General features: G+C 45.6%; 2 protein-coding genes across 13 annotated transcripts in view; both read right to left on the bottom strand.

Moving 5' to 3' along the window:
• Positions 1-1,999: 1,999 nt before the first annotated feature.
• Positions 2,000-10,160, bottom strand: PPP1R15B (protein phosphatase 1 regulatory subunit 15B). Its single transcript, XM_027611745.2, has 2 exons — positions 7,803-10,160; positions 2,000-4,629 (listed from the first exon to the last, which is right to left on the bottom strand). The coding sequence occupies exons 1-2, from the start codon at positions 9,705-9,707 to the stop codon at positions 4,408-4,410; spliced, it is 2,127 nt and encodes a 708-aa protein (XP_027467546.1). The 5' UTR covers positions 9,708-10,160; the 3' UTR covers positions 2,000-4,407.
• An 8,667-nt stretch (positions 10,161-18,827) lies between these two features.
• PIK3C2B (phosphatidylinositol-4-phosphate 3-kinase catalytic subunit type 2 beta) overlaps positions 18,828-20,923 on the bottom strand; it is a 64,621-nt gene continuing 62,525 nt past the window's right edge. For 9 of the 12 annotated variants that reach the window (XM_027610671.1, XM_027610667.1, XM_027610668.1 and 6 more), the window contains one exon: positions 20,714-20,902. In XM_027610671.1, the coding sequence (XP_027466472.1) occupies positions 20,714-20,902 (189 nt within the window). Of the gene's footprint in view, positions 20,903-20,923 lie in introns of all 12 variants that reach the window. The other 3 variants (XM_027610676.2, XM_027610674.2, XR_003522957.1) reach the window with 2 other exon arrangements.

Below are 20,923 nucleotides of genomic sequence, written 5' to 3'. Positions count from 1 at the left end.
AGGTACACTGGTTAGTTAGCATACTTACCTTTTACAATGTAAGAACGCTTTTATAGATTTCCCTATTACTTTTATAAATAACATTTTTTTTAATTTCTTTTTTTTTAAAGATTTTATTTATTTATTTGACGTAGAGAGAGAGAACAAGTAGGCAGAGAGGCAGGCAGAGGGAGAGGGAGAAGCAGGCTCCCCGCTCAAGGACTCAATCCCCGGACCCTGGGATCATGACCTGAGCTGAAGGCAGACGCTTAACCGACTGAGCCACCCAGGCGCCCCTATAAATAACATTTTTTGTGAGAAAAAAACTGAAGATATTTCCACTTTTTTTTAAAGATACATATAGAGGATCCAAAGAAAGTCTCCAAATGAGACCACCAAATTCCTAAATCTGTAACTTTCAAAATTTGAGGTCAACATTTGCTTTAAACTTTCTATTAAAGTAGAAAAAAACCCCACAATTTCTATATGAGACCGAGTCATAGCAAGGGCGCCTGGGTGGTTCATTCGGTTGTGTCTGCCTTCGGCTCAGGTCGTGATCCCGGGGTCCCGGGATCGAGCCCCGCGTCTGGCTCCCTGCTCGGGGGGAAGCCTGCTTCTCCCCTTCCCACTCCCCCTGCTTGTGTTCCCTCTCTCGCTGTGTCTGTCAAATAAATGAATAAAATCTTTAAAAAAAAAAAAAAAGTCATAGCAGTAAATCTGGCTTGATGTGAACATGGCTATTTTCATAAACCTTCCTGGAGAGAGCCAAAAATGCTTAAATTAACCCCAAGATGGTAATAAAAAAGTATAACCTGGGGCTGTCAATTCAATTTGTACTAAATACGGATTACCTGCAATTACGTTTCTTTCCTTCTGGGTCAGAAATAGATCTTTAATAAATTTTTCTTCATTAGCTAGGAAGATCCAAGTACCTAAATGAAGAGTGCTATTATGCCTTAATCCATTAATAGGCTTGCTATAATCCAAATGTTTGTCTTTTTTCAGGGTACAAAGTTTGATTTTTCTGATGCTACCATCACATTTAGGCAACATTGTAAATGGGAGTACGCCATGATTTACATACCATAGTTATCATGAATAATAATGTACCAACTAGGGGCACCCGGGTGGCTCAGTTGTTGGGCGGCTGCCTTCGGCTCAGGTCATGATCCCGGGGTCCTGGGATCGAGCCCCGCATCGGGCTTCCTGCTCGGTGGGGGGCCTGCTTCTCCCTCTCCCACTCCCCCTGCTTGTGTTCCTGCTCTCGCTGTGTCTCGCTCTGTCGAATAAATAAAATCTTAAAAAAAAAAAAAAAAGAGGGGGGTGGGTGCCACCAAGTCTCCATCTGGCCCGGTACCACTAGAAGTGAATAAACTCCAGAGGGTCAGCCTGGGGAAAAAAAAAAAAATTAAAAAAAAATAATAATGTACCAACTAGAGAAGAGTGAATTTCCCTGCTACTTAAGAGAAACACTAGGGGTGCCTGGGTGGCTCAGTCGGTTAAGCATGGTCCCAGGGTCCTGGGATGGAGCCCCATGTTAGTCTCCGTGCCCAGCAGGGAGTCTGCTTCTCCCTCTCCCTCTCCACCCGGCTCATGCTCTCTCCCTCACTCTCTGCCGCAAATAAAAATTTAAAAAAGAAAAAAAAAAAAGGTAAACGCTATGCTAAGCCCAGCATGTGAATTTATTTTACTGCTCCTGTGAATACTCCATTGTTTTCTCAGTAGCAGAAGTGGATGACTGGGGCCAATTTTGGAATCAAAACCCCAGTCTCTAAGAAGGGCATTTCATACTCTAAGAGCCAAATTCGCCTTTCTATTGAAATGTGGTTTGCAATCCTCTGTCCCCTTAAAATTCCTCCAACAAGCCGACGTGCAATTTACATGTCCCCATGACCTTTTTAAACCACAGCGATTTGTTCGGCACCTCTAAGTTTATAGTGCTTCTCCAAAAATACCCGATTTAATCCTGAAAATTCAGCTAAGTCCAAAGCTAATGTAAAATACTAGGAAACACACAATATAAACTTGAACCAAAATACCATGTAACATTTAATAATTGCAAATATATTTATTACAATTTACAGATTAGTTAAAGTTATATACACAAATATAATTTTAGCTATAAAATCCCAACAAACTGGTTACATTGAAGTCACTGGATCTGTAGAAGCCAATTAAGTCTTCTAGTCCCCTAAATTCACCTCCCTTAAATTATACAAAAATAAAATCTGATAGTTTTGATTTCAAGTTAAAGATGAAGAGGTGCTGTTATCACATTGCAACACTCAGAAAAGGAAATTTTACCTGTCTGTATGCCTTCACATGCTACATTGATACTTAAAGCACCATTATAAGACTTTAAATGTGTACAATGTTCAATTACAACTTCCAAGTTTAACTTTGCTCTAACAACTAGGATTGGGATGAAATGACAAGAATTGTTTCTCCTTCAGTCCAACTTAAAAACAGCCCCTTCTGTCCTTTTTGTCACTGTCTCGATCACTTCTTTTAAAGGAGGGTAGTAAATGGGAGAATTCTTCACCAAGCTTTTACTGTACTCATTTGGTAGCGAGGTTGGAATCCCAAGGGAACAAGTTTCCAAAATCCAATCAATGTCAAGCTATCCCATTATTTTCAACTATGCAGAGGTGCTAGATTTCAGACTAAGCCGTGAAATAAAACAGTATACTTCAGTCTGGTTTTAAAAAAATGCCTATACATTTTCAGAAAGTTTTTTTTCAAGGCAGATGATCCCTTCTTCCCAACTGACACAGCTGGTGCTTAAAACCAGCCTGTTTTCACAGTGTTACAGCAGGACTCTGCAAATGCATCCCCTATGATTACCTAAAGTGGAGGTGCACAACACACATTGAATAAGGGCTCTGCAAATATCGGACCAGCTTTCAAGTTGTACTCTTGGCGTGTTTATGTACGAATATATATATTATCACTGGAGGCAGTTCTTAGAGCAAACCAGATAGAAATAAAATAATGACCAGGTAGACTGTAAACTGAGGTAGTAACTCTGCAAGCACTTCTGACAAAAAATTTGTCCCCACACTGAAACAAGTTCAAACTTAAGAGGCCACCTGCCCTACTCATGTTTTCCATTACCTGCAACAAGAGGCACATGGGGCAAAAACAGACCAGTAAGAAGCTGACAAACATTACCTCAGCCTAACAGAGGCACACCATGTCCAGCTAAACAAAGGACAACCAGTCACTGCAAAAACTTCAATTCAAAAGTAAACTCTGGGCTAAAAATAGTTAAGACTCTGTATTGTTAAGTCTATAGTACCATCCTTTCCTGAAAGTTACAGGCCTTGTCATTACTTCTCTAACAGTAGAACACAATAAACTTGGAGATTGATTAAGTCTCTATTTTACATTGCTAACTGGAAAATTCAGAAGTGCCCATTTCCAAGTTTATAGTGTCACCCTGACAGGTTTTAAAAGTGACAGTGCTGAAGCATGAGATTAGTAACACTGGTTTTCTGTTGACAGCATATAAAACAAAAACAAATTGCTATGAGAAGTCTCCTAGTTCCTTCCTAGGAAAATTCTTGGCTTTTCAATTTAAAAAGTGTCTATGCTGCAACTATTACTTTCTGGAGTCTTTTACAACAACTTCTACCTGTTGAAACACACAAAGAACCATTTAACTGGAATGACAATCACACACACAGAACCCTCTCCAAGAAACAGTTTGCACAGAAGTTAAACATATGAGATGTTAAAATTTGGCAGAAAGATGCAGCTTTCCCAAAGCAGCAGAGAGTACTGCACAAATAAGTTTTGTGGCGGTCCTTGGAAAGGTAAAATTTAACCTATAAAAGCCCACCACGCATGTCCATCCAAAGTCATTTTTAGAAGGGAAAAACAAAGTTGACACAAGGTAATTTAAGTTGGTAGCATATACAAGATTATTTTCTTAACCTTAAAGCTAGAAGGACCACATCACTGAAATAAAAAATAGAGAAAACATAAAAGCCCATTAACTTGTTGGCTGGGGAGAGCCCAAAGTTTTCAGACAGGTACACATAATTTAAATTAGAATGGAAAATGGGCTTTGAACCCTATAAATACTGTTTCCCAAGGAAATCAGTTTTGAAAATGCAAAATTCCACCTTAAAAGGTCCCCTTTACACCTCAGCAAGCACATGACATTTAAAAATACACCCAACTGAATCAAAAAAGGGAGTATTAGAAATCACACCATCTCATCCTTCATTACCAGGGCTTGCCTTCAAACCTGGCCATCTCTGAGTGGGATCAGTTACAAAAAAAAATGTTAAACTAGGTCTCTGGATCCAAGCTGCATATCCTCTTAAAAAAAAAAAAAAAAGGACAGCTGCCAATTTTTGTTTTTAAAAGAAACCTCTCAAGTAAGAGGTAGTGTATGCTCGAGTTAGAGGCCGTCAAATCATCTTAACATTGCTTAAAAGCATTAAGTCCTTTGAAGCATGTTTCCTGGAATCTATTAAACATTCTTTCTCTGTGCTCAAACGTCAAGCAATATCCAATAGCATCTTCTGTTTCTTGAATTCGTTTCTGGAACCTGCACCCATCCCGTGCAAATTCTTCCCATGGTCCTTTGCGGTCCTCATCACCACTTATATAATACTCAGTAACTTCTTCCAGGAAGGTTACCTATAAAGACAAAGACTAATTTTAATCATGCTCTAGGATCTTAAAATCACCATTGAAGTAATTAACCCTTTATGCTAATTCTTTGAGAATATCAAATATCCAAATATCTTACAGGAATATTTGGTTTCAACTGTAACAGAAGAAAAAAGTAAGTTCTGACTGACTAGATGGCATCTCAGTAAAAAGTGAGCGAACTCCATCTTGATTTCCTTCACACATACAAACACACACACACACACACACACACACACACACACACACTCCTGCCCCCATCTGTCATCCTGTCATCCCTCCTCCCTCCCCTTGGCTTTTGGTGTTAATAAAATGAATCCAGATGGGGAACTGAGAATTTCCTGATGTTATCAGTCCTTTTGTCTTTTTTTAATCCTTAGGGAAATACAGTTCTGTGACACTCTTCCTCCAAAATGACAAATGTTTCCCAAAAAATTTTCCAGAAATATTTGAAATAGTTATTAGTATTAGTCAATGCTTTTATTACAGCACAAAAGCTTTAACAAAGAACTTCACCAATTTCTAGTCTTCCTTTTTCCTTTTAAACACAATTTCACTTTTCAGTGCTTTCCAATTTTTGCATCATAAACACATAGTGTTACTCTTATTATTGCTTTTGTAATGAGACTATAGAAAAAGTTATTTAGTAAACAAAATGCAGCCAAGTTAACCTATCTTTAAGGTTATGTTACTAGGGGCGCCTGGGTGGCTCAGTCGTTAAGCGTCTGCCTTCGGCTCAGGTCATGATCCCGGGGTCCTGGGATCGAGCCCCGCATTGGGCTCCCTGCTCCACGGGAAGCCTGCTTCTCCCTCTCCCACTCCCCCTGCTTGTGTTCCCTCTCGCTGTGTCTCTGTCAAATAAATAAATAAAATCTTTAAAAAAATAAAAAATAAATACTATATACATGATTTCATGTAAAGAGTTACAGTCCCTTTTAATCCCTACTTAATTTCCAGCATAGACGTTTCTTTCAAACACAGCAAACTACGAAAGTAAATACTTGCTTTAAAAATATGTTCAATAGTTACATCAGCTAATCCCACCGTGGCCTACTCCTTTCATTCCCTTTACATCAGGCCACGGAATGCCCTGGAGGACAATTAGCAGGTCTGTAACATCTTACTAGATATTGCATTCTAGAGTTACTCATTGTATCACTAAAATAAATAACGGCAGCAGCATTTATATGTTTACCACATGCCAGGCTCATTTCAGAGGACTTTATAATTTTTATCTCATTTAATCCTCAGAGCAACCCTATAGGGTCTGTACTACTATCACCTCCATTGTATAGATAAGGAAAGAGAGGTTAACGGACTTGTTTCCAATCATACAGCCTCCCTCTGGTGTAGTAATCAGGATTCAAACCTGGAGTATGGCTCCACAATCTGCACTGTGTTATGTCAATGACACAGGCATTTTAAGTCTCACTCTAAAAATCAAGCACTACCCATTATTCCCATAAAGCTAAAGAATGGCAAGTGGTCAAAGGCTGCCAAAATAATTTTACCATATTTTAGACATAATCTTTTATAAATGTTCCTTCTTGTTCAGTCAGAAGTCTCACATCTACTTGACTCATCTCATCTTTGCTCAATGAGCAAGCCAAAATGAGACATGAGACTGGCCTGAGGTCCCTGAACAATAATAGCTACCAATTAAAGGCAAGGCGATGAATGAGGAGTTTTACACACTCATCTCATTTAAATCATGTAATAATTCACACAATATTTATAATTATTATTCCCATCAGATAAATGAGTGAACCAAGGCCATGAGAAGTCAAGTTACTTTGCAGGTCTGGCTGTCTTCCCAAATTTCTTGGCCCTAACCACTCAGCAGGAGGGAACACAGGCCTCCAGATACCAAATGCTCATTCTGTTGCTCCGCTTACCAATCAGGCCTCGGTTTTTTAACCTATTCACTAATAGGTTTTACCTACAGGTTTACTAACAGGTTTTAACCTATTCACTAATAACTAAATAGGTCATTTTGTCAGGGTCCCCTAAGAGTAAACAGAAAATATCTTTTATGACAGCATTTACGTATGTGTGAACTAAATTTTTAACCATGACCTATTCTACAGGTGAGACGTAAGGTTATCACCATGTAGAGGTATTTTCTACCCAGGAAGTATCTCAAAGGAACGAAGCTGGCCATGTGGAGCCAACAGATTATGGCACTGTCCACCTGAAACTTTCTAATGCGGCAGAATCTGAGGTCAAAAATAACTTACCCTCCTTTGTCTTTCAGGTAAGTGTACAGAAAACTAAAGAAACTTGCCCTCTACAATAAAAAGATACCCTGTGTGTTTGGGGGAATTCCTCTCCAGTTAATAACTTTTGCTGAATAAATAGAAGGAAAAAATAAAGCAATTCCAAAGAACCTCCCCAAATAAGATTAACCTGACAATGTGTTGAAAGAGTAAAACGTTTTAAGACGAGCTTAGGAACAGAAAGCAGCTACTCAAGATAAATCAAATAGGTAACCAAACATCATTGTTACAAACGATTATTAACCTGAGGGTGGCCACTGATAACTAGTATTGCGTTCTTCAGAAAACGGCAGTACTATTTCCTGTATTGTTTTATTACTGTCAAAATCATGTTCACATCAAAAAGTTTTTACACTGAAATTAGTATCTTCTTTGATGGCAAACTTGCTACTTGGTACTATTATCCCTCTGGGCTCTAACAGGAATGAAGACACTTGTTATCCTCTAAATATTAGGTGTCCACAAATAAACTACAATTAATACCATTTAAATACTCTATAACGGGACCTGACCAATCTCCAGAAGAATTGTGTATACACAAGGTGTAATTTTTCTGTTCCAGAAAAAAGAAAGAAAAGTTTAAGATTATATGGAAACAGCCCAGAGATACAAACCCAAATGAAAAGGACACTTTCCTGCTAACACCTATACCCCAGCATTTTCGATTTGGATAGGAACAACATTCCACAGAAGGGAAGAAGGCAGGTGGTGGTTATATGGGGGGCGGGGGGGTCATTTCTTAATCCAAGTACAGAAGCTTAGAGCCCTTCCTCAAAAATATGCTCTACTACTATGCCTCCAGAAGAGTCATGCTACTGTATTTAACCGTATCAAAACAGTACAAATTATCAGGCACGGTAAAAAAAAAAAAAAGAAAAACCAAACCTTTTTTCTCTTGATATGCGTGCGTCTTTCTCCAGAAAGAACCCCACCGGGTACCAAGTCTGGATCTTCACTTTCTCGGCTCCCCAACAGCTGCACATCACAAGATAGTAAGGTTTGACAATCAGAAATGGCCACAGTGGGCTCAGACAGGCCCTCTGAGCCGCAACAGCCTTTCCAATTTTTCCCTGATGTTTGAAAAGGAGCCTTAAAATTTAAAAGGTTGTAGGGGTCATCGGAATTACAGAAAGAGTTCCACAGTTTGAGACTCTCTGCTTCATCTGCACTAGATTCCCAGTCATCTTCCTCCCCAGAATTATGGTCAGGAGACTCGGGAAGGCTTCCAATCTGGGGAGAATTCTCTAGAGCAGACTTGTCAGAGGAATCCTTCTCTGAGTCAGAAGGGTCTCCAGGAACAATTCTGGCAGCAGTCTGAATTGTTGCCGTGAAGTTTCGGGGATTATAAGGATCTACACTATAGAAAGAGTTCCAAAGGTGAAGCCCTTCAGAGTCTTGTTCAAGGTCTGATTCGTCGGAGAGTGAGCTATCACTATCAAAACCATCATCCTCAGCTTCCTCATCCCAATCCTCACCTTCGGAATCAGAACTTGTTTCTAGGTCACTGGATGCACCTCCCAAAATGTAATCTATCAGTCTGTTACTACAAGCTGGCCTGGTGGAAATGAGAATGTCATCTTCTAGGTCTGAGGAGTCCCCGACACTTATTTGGTCCTCTCCAGGCTCTTTTTCCACAGGCACCTCACCAGACGGACAACCTTCCGAGAGGTCCTGTTTTTCCAAAGCAAGTGGAACCTCTTCCGTCAACGATGCGATCTTTCCTTCGGTGGGTTCCTGGGCGGTTCCGGAAACGGCTCCAACAGAGGGAACACACTGTGTGGGACTATCTCCGCCGGGTTTCAGATCCATCCGGAGCAAGCTGTGTTCCTCCTCCAGGCTGTGGTAGCCATTATCTTGGTCTGGGGTGGGTAATGCTTCCCCCTTTCTGGCCTGCTGAAGGAACTCCAGCCGTTTCGTGCGAAGATGGTGGATTTCTGGCAGGCCCTCTCTAGAAGGAGGCGGACATCCCTGCCGCGTGGAGCAAACGACGTCTGCCTTCAGCGGGCGGGGAGGATCAAGGTCTTCAGTCAGACAGGTGCCCTCTGGGCTGAGGGTCTGGAAATCAACAGGTTCGCCACTTCCCACGCTGTTCTGATAGCCAAGCCCCACCCGGGGCACGCAGTCCCGATAGGTGGGGTTCAACAAATAGGAGACGACGCTGATACTGCTTAAACGCCGAACGGGTAGAGGGCCGGCGGGCGAAGAGCCAAGTTCCCGGTTAGAGCACAGATGGCCTTGAAGGCCACTCAGTAACAGCTCCATTCCGCACAGCTGCTGCTCTAACGGAATAGCGTGTGCGGCAGGGTCCAGAACTCTAGCCTGGGCTTTGAGTTCCAATTCTAGATCTGAGGACGAGCACTGCCAGTGGATCCCCTCCTCCAGCCAATCGAGGGAACTGGCAGTAGAGTCGTCCGAGGGGTCGAGCCGCAGCGAACTCAAAGATTTCTGCGCCGGGGGGACGGCTGGGTCCTCCCGAGCCTTCAAGGCTCTGAGAGCGCTGTAACCTCCAGCAAAATCTAGCCATTTGGTCGGGATCATCCCGCCGAAAAGCTGGCTCCAAATCAGCGGCTTCTGAAGCAGGCTGGGGAGCGGCGCCAAGAGCTGGGAAAGCAGCTTCATCCAGGAGCCGGTCCGAGCCTGGGGCTGGGGGGGAGCAGCCAGTCTGGGGTCCCCGGGGTGTTCCGAGGCAGGAGGTGTGGGCAACTTGGAAGTGCCGGGTTGCGGGCGCCGGGGAAAGAAGGGCAGCCAGAACCGGGAGCCCGGCCGCGATCCGTCTGCTGCCGGCTCCATGTCCTTGTTCTAGGCAGTCTCTCGGCGCTGCAGGTCGGACGGGATTCGGAGAGGCCTAAGCAGTCTTGGCCTTGCTGCGCGGCGGAGTCGGGGCCCCAGGCCGATCGCCCGGCCAGGTGAAGAGCCACAGGGGGAAGCGGCTTCGGCCGCGGGCGGCAGACCACAGTCCGGAACGACAGGCGCAGGACGCAGCGGCCGAGACGACACTCATCCTGACGGGAAGGAGATGTCCTAGTCCGCTCGAGGCCTCTCCACCATTAACAGAGCCCTCCCGCGGCGACTGCGACGACTTCCCAGAAAGACGGGCCGTTAAAAAGGCCCCTCGGCAGCGCGACCCCGGAAGGGCTGGGCAGGCGGGCGCGGGTAGAAGCGAAGCCCAAAATGGCCGCTGGGCCAGCACGGAGCAGAACACCCACAAGCAAGAGGACGAGACGAAGGATGGCGGCTGGCTACGCCACCAGCCCCGCGTCGCCCAACGTCACTCGCAGAGCCCGGCGGGCGGGCCTTTCCGGACTCCTCCGAGCGGCCGCTCATTGGTCTCGCGCGATTCCCTGTCGGCTTCCTTACTCTCGGCGGACCCAGCACTCGCGCCGGAGGTTGCATCAGCCGGGCCGAGGCTCTACGCGTGCGCACTTGTTCCCTGGTGGTCTCCTAGGAGACCGCCGCGCCTCGGCGTCCCCCGCCCCGCTCCGCCCTCTGGGCGAAAGGGGAAGTTACCAGATAACACAAGAATTCCCGGAAGCCCTTTTAAGGGCCTAATACACGCCCAAGTGTAGACACTTATCTTTGACTTGCAGATATCGGGGTTCCCGTATTGTTGAGTGCTAAGTAGATCATCCGCAGGAGATCTTAGTATAATAGGAATTGGCAATACTGTGTAAATACATGCCTGGTGTTAAGACACTAATAATTTGGAGTGAATAAGACAAAACCTTAAGTGAAAAATGAGTCATTCGTAGGCATTCCTGTCCCTTCGGTTTTCGGGTTTCTAAATCACTAGCTTTGCCTAGGACCTAGCTTTCAGTATCTGACCCACATACATCCACGAAAATGTGAACTCCTGTTTCTCAGGTGGTGTCCCTATTAGACTGTCCCCTTTCAGTGGGGCAAACCCAAGTCTCAGAGGAGGAAAGAAACGTAGCCCTCAGAACTGTTGACTCCTGTGCTTCTGAGTAGGCAACACATTCAAGTCCTATTTGTATCCTGAGCCCCCAGAACCGCAGGATACAGCCGACAAAGAGGGACGCACAGACCATTATCCTTTGAAAAATTTTTGTCTGATAATTTTAATTGCTATATTTGATTCTATGTTGTGAGTTGGTCTTAACTCATTTACTTCTACTAAAAGTTTTTCACTGACACCTCTGAAGTCAAATATCTATTGCAGAGGGAATGTGGCAGTCTGTTGCACTTAGGGACGGCAGAAAGATCTTTCTGGAGCCAGGAGGAAGGCAACTGCTCTTCCTGCTTCATTGGGACTGTTCAAAGAACAGCTACTTCCTTCTAGGAATCTGAGATGTCCTCAATCTCTATGGTTTACCCCTTGTTATCTTATTCATCTCTCTGGAAATATCTCATTTTCAATCCTAAGAACTTCAGAAAAACATATTAATAGGAGCCAGCTTAATAAAAGAGATCCAACCATGCAAATTAAGTCCCTGAAGCCTCAGTTTCTTGATTGTCAAGTGAGGCTAATAATTCCTCTTTCAACATGTTGGTGAGAGAACTAATTCTAATACCTAGATATGGTAGGGCATAAACATCAGCTAATGTCTGTTATTTATCGGCTAACAATTGTTTCCTGTTGCCCACACAATAAAGGCTCCATACAGCCTGTCCACCTACTATACTTTATCAGCCTTCTCTTCCTAACGTCCCTTACTGAGTGTTAATACTCTAGAACATTGACGTGTTTCCTGCCTTTACTCATGTGGTTTCTCAGCCAAGAAAGCCCTCTTCCTCCCTGTTATGCAAGTACTCATGCTTCAAGGTGCATCTCAAATGTCAACTCCTTCTTGAAGTCTTTGCCCACCTTCCCAGTCAGAATTCTATTATTAGATACTATGTGAGCACTTAACAGGCTACACTATGTATACCAGTAAATGTTCTTACCTGCTGGTCTCAGCTCTTTTTTTTTTTTTTAAGATTTTATTTATTTTTTGACAGAGACAGCGAGAGAGGGAACACAAGCAGGGGGAGTGGGAGAGGGAGAAGCAGGCTTCCCGAGGAGCAGGGAGCCCGATGGAGGGCTCGATCCCAGGACCCTGAGATCATGACCTGAGCCGAAGGCAGACGCCTAACAACTGAGCCACCCAGGTGCCCCCTGGTCTCAGCTCCTTAAGGGCTGTATACCAACACCTAGCCCAGTGGGTCCCAAAATATGATCTGGGCACCCCTGGGGATCCCATTTTAAGACCCTTTCAGGGGGCCCTCAAAGCCAAAAAAATGTTCATAATAATACAAAGCTGTTATTTTCCTTTTTAACTCTCACTTTCTCCTGAGTGTACAGTGGACGTGTATCTTCTAGAGGACACGTGGTAAGTGATCTGGCAACAGGTGGAATGCAAAAACAGGAGATTGGAGTTGTCCTCTATTAAAAGCCAGATATTAAAGACATTTGGGGGAAAAAAGGTCACTTTTTTTTAAATATTTTATTTATTTATTAGAGAGAGAGAGGATGAGAGAGAGCACAAGAGGGAAGAGGGTCAGAGGGAGAAGCAGACTCCCTGCTGAGCAGGGAGCCCGATGTGGGACTCGATCCCGGGACTCCAGGATCATGACCTGAGCTGAAGGCAGTCGCTTAACCAACTGAGCCACCCAGGCGCCCAAAAGGTCACTCTTTTGCTACAATTTTTGGTTTTGAAAAATAATTTTTCATTAAAAGTGTTGTGTTAAAAAAAAAAAAGTGTTGTGGGGGCGCCTGGGTGGCTCAGTCGTTAAACGTCTGCCTTCGGCTCAGGTCATGATCCCAGGACCCTGGGATCGAGGCCCGCATCAGGCTCCCTGCTCCACGGGGAGCCTGCTTCTCCCTCTCCCACTCCCCCTGCTTGTGTTCCCTCTCTTGCTGTGTCTCTCTCTGTCAAATAAATAAATAAAATCTTTGAAAAAATAAAAATAAAAATAAAAATTCCTCAGCTTTGAGTTCTTAAACAGTAACTTTTTAAAAAAGATTTTATTTATTTATTTGAGAGAGAGAGAGAGAATGAGAGAGAGAACACAAGAGGGGGGAGGGTCAGAGGGAGAGGCAGACTCCCCACCGAGCAGGGAGCCCGATGTGGGGCTCGATCCTGGGACTCCAGGATCATGACCTGAGCTGAAGGCAGTCGCTTAACCAACTGAGCCACCCAGGCGCCCTTAAATAGTAACTCTTGATAGATATAATGCTCATAAACAAAAGCTCCTTGGGGTCTTCAGTAATTTTTAAGAGTGTAAAAGGGGGGCGCCTGGGTGGCTCAGTTGGTTAAGCGACTGACTTCGGCTCAGGTCATGATCCTGGAGTCCCGGGATCGAGCCCCGCATCGGGCTCCCTACTCAGCGGGGAGCCTGCTTCTCCCTCTGACCCTCTCCCCCCTCATGCTCTCTCTCTATCTCATTCTCTCTCTCAAATAAATAAATAAAATCTTAAAAAAAAAAAAAAAAGAGTGTAAAAGGGATCCTGAGACCAAATAGTTTAGGAACCCCGGACCTAACATGTTGACTGGCACATAATAGGTGACCTATAATGTTTGTTGAATGAATGGAAGCGTATTCACAATTTAAAATAACATCTTCCTTATGGCTAAGCCTTTTGCTTTCTACTCTCAACTTTGTCATTAACACCACATTCCCCCGAAAAGCATTTCTTAAAACTTTCTTGAATGAGCCTCCCCTTCCCCATCTAGTCGTTGAATACATAATTTTATTTTCCTCACCTTGGAAGTTGTTCTAAAGGGGGAAAAAACCCCACAATCATAAAGTATCAAATACCATAGGAATACGTGACTTTGTCCAATCGGTCCCAACAGGAAAATAAAGTGTAAACTAGCCTCCTCAAGCCTGCTATCAAGTAGAAGGCAGACGGAGGGTAGCTCTGGACACAGAGATAGCAAGGTGTTGCCATGGCCACAGGCGTGCTGGTGAAGACAAGAAGTCCTTGGACTGGTAAGCTGACTGGCACTTTGGCAAAAGAGAAGATTTAAACCTCAGTTAAGTACATTTATTTTAAAAAGATTTTGCGGGCCCGACATAAAGGGTATATTGCTTTTGACTTCATTTTTCTGAGCTGGTGCCACCTCCAAAATCTTATTTCTAAGTATCCCACACTTTGGGTGGCTACCACCTCCCATCTTTGCAACACACTGCCCTGGTTATCAGCCCCCAGAAACCCTCCTTCACTTCCCTGCTCCCCCAGCGTGAATTCCGTGGTCCCCTTGCAAAGACGCTTCACACCCTTGCTCTTCTCCGGCAAAATTCCAACCCTAGTTAAACCCAACTACCCACTTACTCTGAGTCTACACACTTGCGGCCAGTCATTGTGGAAACACTCAACCGTGCCGACTGACTTGCTTCATATTTGTGATCCCAAATTTCATCAGTGCCAGCCACTCCTACAGCACTTGACAGTTCCACTGTAGCTTTGTTTCTCCCACACTCAGATGGTTTCACAATGCCTGTTCTTCCAATTTCCAGCATTCCTGTAAACACACACTCTCAGCTTAGGATCACACCTCATACTTAATTGGGAAACCAGATTCAACTGGACATCAACCACCTCATCTTTCCACCACTAAATCCGCCAATCTACCTGCATTTGGACCCACTACTCCTGCCTTCAATCCCATGACAAGAAGAGCAGCCTTCTGGATCCTGTCCTTTCGTGTCTACCAAAGGAATTCTGGCCTCCCTTAGCCTCTTTCCTGTAACATGTAATTTCCTCTCTCGAGCTTCTAAACACTCGCATGCAGGTTAGTATCACCCATCTTAAAAATTAAAAAAACCTGGGGCACCTGGATGGCACAATCGGTTAAATGTGCGACTCTCGGTTTCGGCTCAGATCGTGATGTCAGGGTATTGAGATCAAGCCCTCTGTCAGGTTCCGTTCTCAATGTGGAATCTGCTTGGGACTTTCTCTCTCTCTCCCTTTGCCCCTCCCCCCTGCTCTCTCTCTCTCTCTCTCTCTCTCTCTCTCTCTCAAATAAATCTTTTTTTATTTTTATTTTTTTTAAGATTTTATTTATTTTTTTGACAGAGAGAGACACAGCGAGAGGGGGAACACAAGCAGGGGGAGTGGAAGAGGGAGAAGCAGGCTTCCCGCTGAGCAGGGAGCCCGATGTGGGACTCGATCCCAGGACCCTGGGATCATGACCCGAGCCGAAGGCAGACGCTTAACGACTGAGCCACCCAGGCACCCCTGAAATAAATCTTTAACAAAAAATAAAAATTTAAAAAATTTTTAAAAACTCTCCCAGATTCGTGCCCCTGCACGTTTCTGTACCATTACAGCAAAGTTTCTCAAGAGTCATCTATGGTCATGGTCTCCACTTTCTCAGCACCTATTCTCTCTTCAGCTGTCTCCAGTGTAACCTTTGTCCCCACTACTCATTCAGACAGCCCTCATGGGGCACCTGGCTGGCCCCGTGGGTGGGGCATCAGACTCTTGATCTCAGGGTCGTTGAGTTCAAGCCCCACCCTGGGCATGGAGCCTATTTAAGAAAACAACAACAACAAACAACCCTTATCAAGATCGCCAAGAACAGTTTACCAAGTCCAATCCTCTGACTGTGGTGGGTTGAACTGTGTCCTCCTAAAAGATGGCGAAGTCCTAATCCCTCAGGACTTCTGAACATGACCTTATTTGGAAACAGGGTCTTCACAAGTTGAGGTCATTAGGGTGGGTCCAATCTGGTATGATTATGTCCTTATACAAAGGACAGACACACATGCATGACACACATGCACAGGCAGGGAGGACACCGTGTAACATGAAGGCAGAGATTGGGGTGATGCACCTACAAGTCAAGAAATGTGAACCGTTTCCAGCAAACTACTAGAAGGTAGAAGAGGCATGGAACAGATTCATTCTCCCTCTCAACCCTCAGAAGGCACCGACTCTGCCAACTCCTTGATCGTGGCCTTCCAGCCTCCGGACCTGTGAGCAAATTAAATTGTTGCTTACTTCACCCAGTCTACGGTGCTTTGTACGGCAGCCCTAGGATATGGACAGTACTTTTCTTTGGGCTCTCGTGATGGCACTCCCTTGGTTTCCCTACAATTCCAGGGGCTCCTCTTCTTCCTCCTCTGAATGTTGGCCTGTATCAGAGCTCAGTCCACCCACGTGTTTTTTTCTAGCCTAACCTAGGTAATCTCAACCCCATGCGGATGATATCCATATCTAAACTCCAGGCTGACCTCTCCCAGGAGCTTCAGATTCCATTCTCTGGCTTCTCCACGTGGATGTCCACATATCTCAAACTGATCATGATCAAAACAAAACTCTTTAAATAATAATTTTATTTACTTATTAGGTAGGCTCCATGTCCAGTGTGGGGCTTGAACTCACGACCCCGAGATCTTGCAAGTGTCATTGCTTCTACCGACTGAGCCAGCCAGGTGCCCAAAACAAAATTCTTGATTCAGCTCCACCAAGCCCATCCTCCCAGGGCTCCCTCAATGGCTGCCCCCAGTCCTCCTCATCCAGTTGCCAAGACCCTAAACTTAGAGTCACCCTCACTTCCTCTTTCCCTCAACTCCACATCGAATCCATCAGCAAATCCATCGGCTCTACCTTAAAATTCACTAATTCTCTCCAGAATTTAACCACTTCTCACCACCCCCCATAACCTCCCTGCCCTGTCATTTCCCTCCTAGACTTCTGCAAGAGCCTTCTCTGCTGCTTCCATTCTTGCTTCAAACAGCCAGAATGACCTTTTATTATTTTATAAAGGATTTTTTTTTTTTGAGAGTGTGTACGTAGGGGTGGGAGTGAGGAGGGAAGGGGGAGAGGGGGAGGGAGAGGGACAAGCAGACTCCAAACCGAGTGCAGAGTCTGAGGTGGGGCTTGATCCCACAACCCTGAGATCATGACCTGAGCTGAAACCAAGAGTTAGATACTTAACCGCTTAACCACTTAACCCACTGAGCCACCCAGGCACCCCAGGGCACCATTTTTAAAGTGTGGTCTTTCTACCACAATCAGAATGACCTTTTAAAAATGTAAATTGGAGCGCTACAGTCCCTTTCTCAAAATCTTCCAACGGTAGTCCCATCACACTAAGAAGAAAATCTGGTGTTCTGTGAGTTCAAGTCTCTCCTTGTGAAGCCCCCTCTGGCTGCCTGGCCCCTCCCCTTCGCTGCCTCATCCTGAGACTCCGCGCTGTAATTCTTTGTTCCCGGGCCTCCCTCCCTAGCTGGACAGGGAGTTCCTTGATGACGGGATCCACATCTTTGTCATTTTCGTGGCCACACTGCCTGGCCGCCCAGCCTGACCCAGAGAAGGCCCTTAGTGTGGTCTGTTGAACAGAACCCTCAGACACAGTCCAGTCACCAAAATTACCTCCCAACTTAAGAATGCTGCCTCATAATTCTTAATCTCAGGAAACAAACTGAGTGTTGCTGGAGTGGTGGGGGTGGGAGGGATGGGGCGGCTGGGTGATAGACATTGGGGAGGGTATGTGCTATGGAGAGCGCTGTGAATTGTGCAAGACTGTTGAACCACAGACCTGTACTTCTGAAACAAATAATGCAACATATGTTAAGAAAAAAGAAAAAGAAGAAGATAGCAGGAGGGGAAGAATGAAGGGGAGTAAGTCAGAGGGGGAGACAAACCATGAAAGATGGACTCTGAAAAACAGGGTTCTAGAGGGGAGGGGGGTGGGGGGATGGGTTAGCCTGGTGATGGGTATTAAAGAGGGCACGTTCTGCGTGGAGCACTGGGTGTTATGCACAAACAATGAATCATGGAACACTACATCAAGAACTAATGATGTAATGTATGGTGATTAACATAACAAAAAATTTAAAAAAAAATGCTGCCTCATTTTTGACCTTTCAAGTCCAATCTAATCTTTGCTCCCAAATCCCAGCCAGTCAGGTTATTTCATTTTTGGCATCTCTTCTTTTCCCTGAGCACCCCCTCTTCCTCTACTCCCAGCTCCCATCCCCGCCCCTTCAGGGTGGTTCAGATTTCTGCCTCGTTTGGCCAAGAAATTTCCTCAACTAAGACTCTTGCCGGATTCAAGTTCTAACTTTTAAAAGGTCCACTGGGATTTGCCCAGAAGTGCAGTGACATCTCAAAAACCACTTGGAAACCCAGCAAGATAGGTAACACTTCCTACTGTTTACTACTGGAAGTCCCTTGGAAGCCCCACAGAATTTCCCAGGGTGAAACAGGACACCCCACTGCAGAGTTTTGAAAACTTCTGGGTGAGATGCTTGAACAAGGGTCACATGGCCTCCTTTTTCCATTTGGTGAGTTCCGCGTTCTGGGCTACGGCTCTGCTCTCATGACTTCACAGTTGTAAGGCACCTCAGAGGTTCAGTTTCCTCTTTTATAAAATGTGGTTGGTTAAATACCCCTAGGCGGTAGACTTCTTAAATGCAGATTATCTTGATTTACCTTTGTAACCCTCAGCCTGGTACATGGCCCAGGGCCCGGTGCACAACTCCACGAGCTGTATTCTTTGTGAATGGAAGCATGTCACAAGGTAGCACTGGTAAACACAGTAAACCTTTGTTGACAGAATGAATGAATGAGCCATATGGGCTTCTCATGCTGGTTGTAATGGAAAAGTGACATCACCTACGTATAAAACACTCTGAAAACTAACAAATAATATACCAACTTAAGGGACTGTATTTATCTGAGGTTGCCCCAGGCTTGGAGTCAATCCTAGATTCAAATTCCAGGCCCAAGGCCTACTGGCTGTGTCCTTAGGCCACTAACTTAATCTCTCTGAGCTTGTTTCCTCATCGGTGAAATGGGGACACTACTGCTCACCGATCGAGTTGTTCTGAGGCTAGATTTGGCAGGGCACCAGTGCAGCTGAAAGGCACCATTTGTAAGACCACCAACCTGGGTGAAACTATTTCATCTTGTACACCAGCCGTTTTCATCGAAACATCAACCAATCTTGAAAATGCTAGTTTTTGTTTTTCTCAAGTGTCATTTATTAGAAAATACAATTCCAGAGAAAGTAGCAGACACAAGGATGTCTGGGAAGTGGGTACAGTACACAGACCTCTTTACGTCAGGGGCACAGAAGGTCAAAATAAAATGAGCCCCGGGCAAAGAGCCAGTAACACAACTATGGTCCGTTCATCTGGAGAAGTTCCATCCCTGTCTCCACCTCCCCCACCCCCTTCCCCACAGTGGCTACTTGATCCTTGACATTTTGAACCTAAAATAAAAGTTTAGGTTTCCTTGCTACCCTGTGGCTTCAGTGACTGGAGCTTCTTTCTCCAGTTATGGAATGAGTCAGCCAAGGCGGGGATTTCTGATCCTTGGAGCTGAGAAGGAAGCTGGGGAGAGGGATGGTTGAGAGTTTCCTCGATTACCTCCGTGCCCCCCTCATGGGGTACATCCAGCCAAGTCTGCTTTAAAAAGTTCCTATCAATTTCGAAGTCTCTCCCTCTTTTTCCAAGGAATACAACCCTCTGGAGTAAAGCGCAAGAGTGAATCTGAAGTCCATCTGGTAGGGAATAAAGAGGCTAAGAGCTAAGAGCCCCGGTCTCTCCCTCCCAGCTCAGCTCCAGGGGATCAACCATGCCCTCCACTCCAGCCTCCTCGAAACCAAAGAACATCACTGGAATCCCCCACCCCAGGCCCCTTTCCTCCACTTAGGGCATCCCTTTGGCTCCAGACTAAATAGGTTTATGGCCCCACAGAATGAGGGAAATTCTTAAAAAAAAAAAAAGTGTGACAGAAATGGAGCTGGGGAAAGCAGCACACAAAAAGGAGAGGTGTGGTGGGTTGATGGGACCCCCCCCCCCGGCATCTGCGGCCGAGAGGCCCCTGCCCAGGGCCGGGACACCCTTGGGTGGAAGCAAATCAAAGCTGAAGCAGCACTTTATCCCACCGGAGAAAAAGGAAGGGAGAGAGACCTATGGAGGAGCACCCCCAGCGTATCTGCGGGTACCAGACGGTCCCCAGGGGGGCCGTGAGAATGGAGGGGTAGAAGACAGTATTCAGGGCAAGTCCTAGCAAAGTAGGGGAAGATGAGATGAAAAACTCCCCCTGAGAGAGCCCAGGTCCCTGAATACAGGTCCTCTGAGAGCCCCATTCGGAAGGCCCTTCCTTACACACGTAGGTATCACATCGCTCTCCTTTGGAGGCAAAATCAGAAAGGCCCCGCACAGGCCTCAGTCCAGCACACCCGCCCTCCCCACCCCTCCCTGACCTGCCTTCAGAGAGGGAGGGCTCTAACCGAGGACCCACTGGGCCCCTCCCCAAGTAAGTCCTATAGATAGAAAAACAAAAACGAAAAACAGAGAAGCAAACAAACAAAAACCTAAGGAAAAGTCCAATAAGAACCTTAATCATACAAAAAGTCCAAATAGTCTTCCTCTCTTGCCTTCCGAGGCATATGTGAAGTCCCTTCGCATGAGGCTTCCTGTCCAGTCAGGACAACATTACTATTTCATTTTTTAAAAATAAAAATAAACATAATCCACCCACCCTCCCCGCAAATGCTACTTCATACAGCCCACCCCACTCACCCCAAACCAGGCATTGCTCCCTTGACACAAGGTAAACTTAAAACTTTGCTGCCACCTCACAGCCTCCAAGGGGCTGCTCATCACAATGAACCCAAATTCACTTGGCAGAGGAGGGGACAGCAGAGAGCATCTTACTCTCCCTACCTCCTGTCACAGAGGCCCGATCCGCCCGGACAGAGGGGAGGCCCACCGAGGGCCCTGCCCCTTCGCAAGGAAAGGGCCCCTGGGGCAGGGGATGAGTCCTCTCCCTTGGCTCCCCCAGCAGCCTGGGGTCCTGGGCAGGGGAGGGGGGAAAGGGGAGGGCTCTGCTGGGCTCACAAGGTCTCGTGACTTCGAGATCCCAGTGCGAACCAGCCAGTCTTCTCCTGGGCCAGGTCCAGCTCTCGCAGACGGATGTGCACCTCCCCGAGGAGAACGTTCTCCCAGAATCCTTGCTCACTCAGCACACTCAGCTGCAGCTCCCGCTGCTGCAGGTCTCCCTTGGGGATCCCATCATACACCAGCTGCAAGCGCAGAGATTGGGA

This window comes from Zalophus californianus, chromosome 10 (genome assembly GCF_009762305.2).
Source record: "Zalophus californianus isolate mZalCal1 chromosome 10, mZalCal1.pri.v2, whole genome shotgun sequence".
Lineage (NCBI taxonomy): Eukaryota > Metazoa > Chordata > Mammalia > Carnivora > Otariidae > Zalophus > Zalophus californianus.
This window is presented reverse-complemented; position numbering and strand designations above follow the sequence as displayed.

Coding starts and splice junctions, on each gene's coding strand:
- PPP1R15B (XM_027611745.2), bottom strand. CDS start 9,707: ATGGAGCCGGCAGCAGACGGATCGCGGCCGGGCTCCCGGTTCTGGCTG. Junction 4,630..7,802: donor CGCATATCAAGAGAAAAAAG/GTTTGGTTTTTC, acceptor TTGTCTTTATAG/GTAACCTTCCTGGAAGAAGT.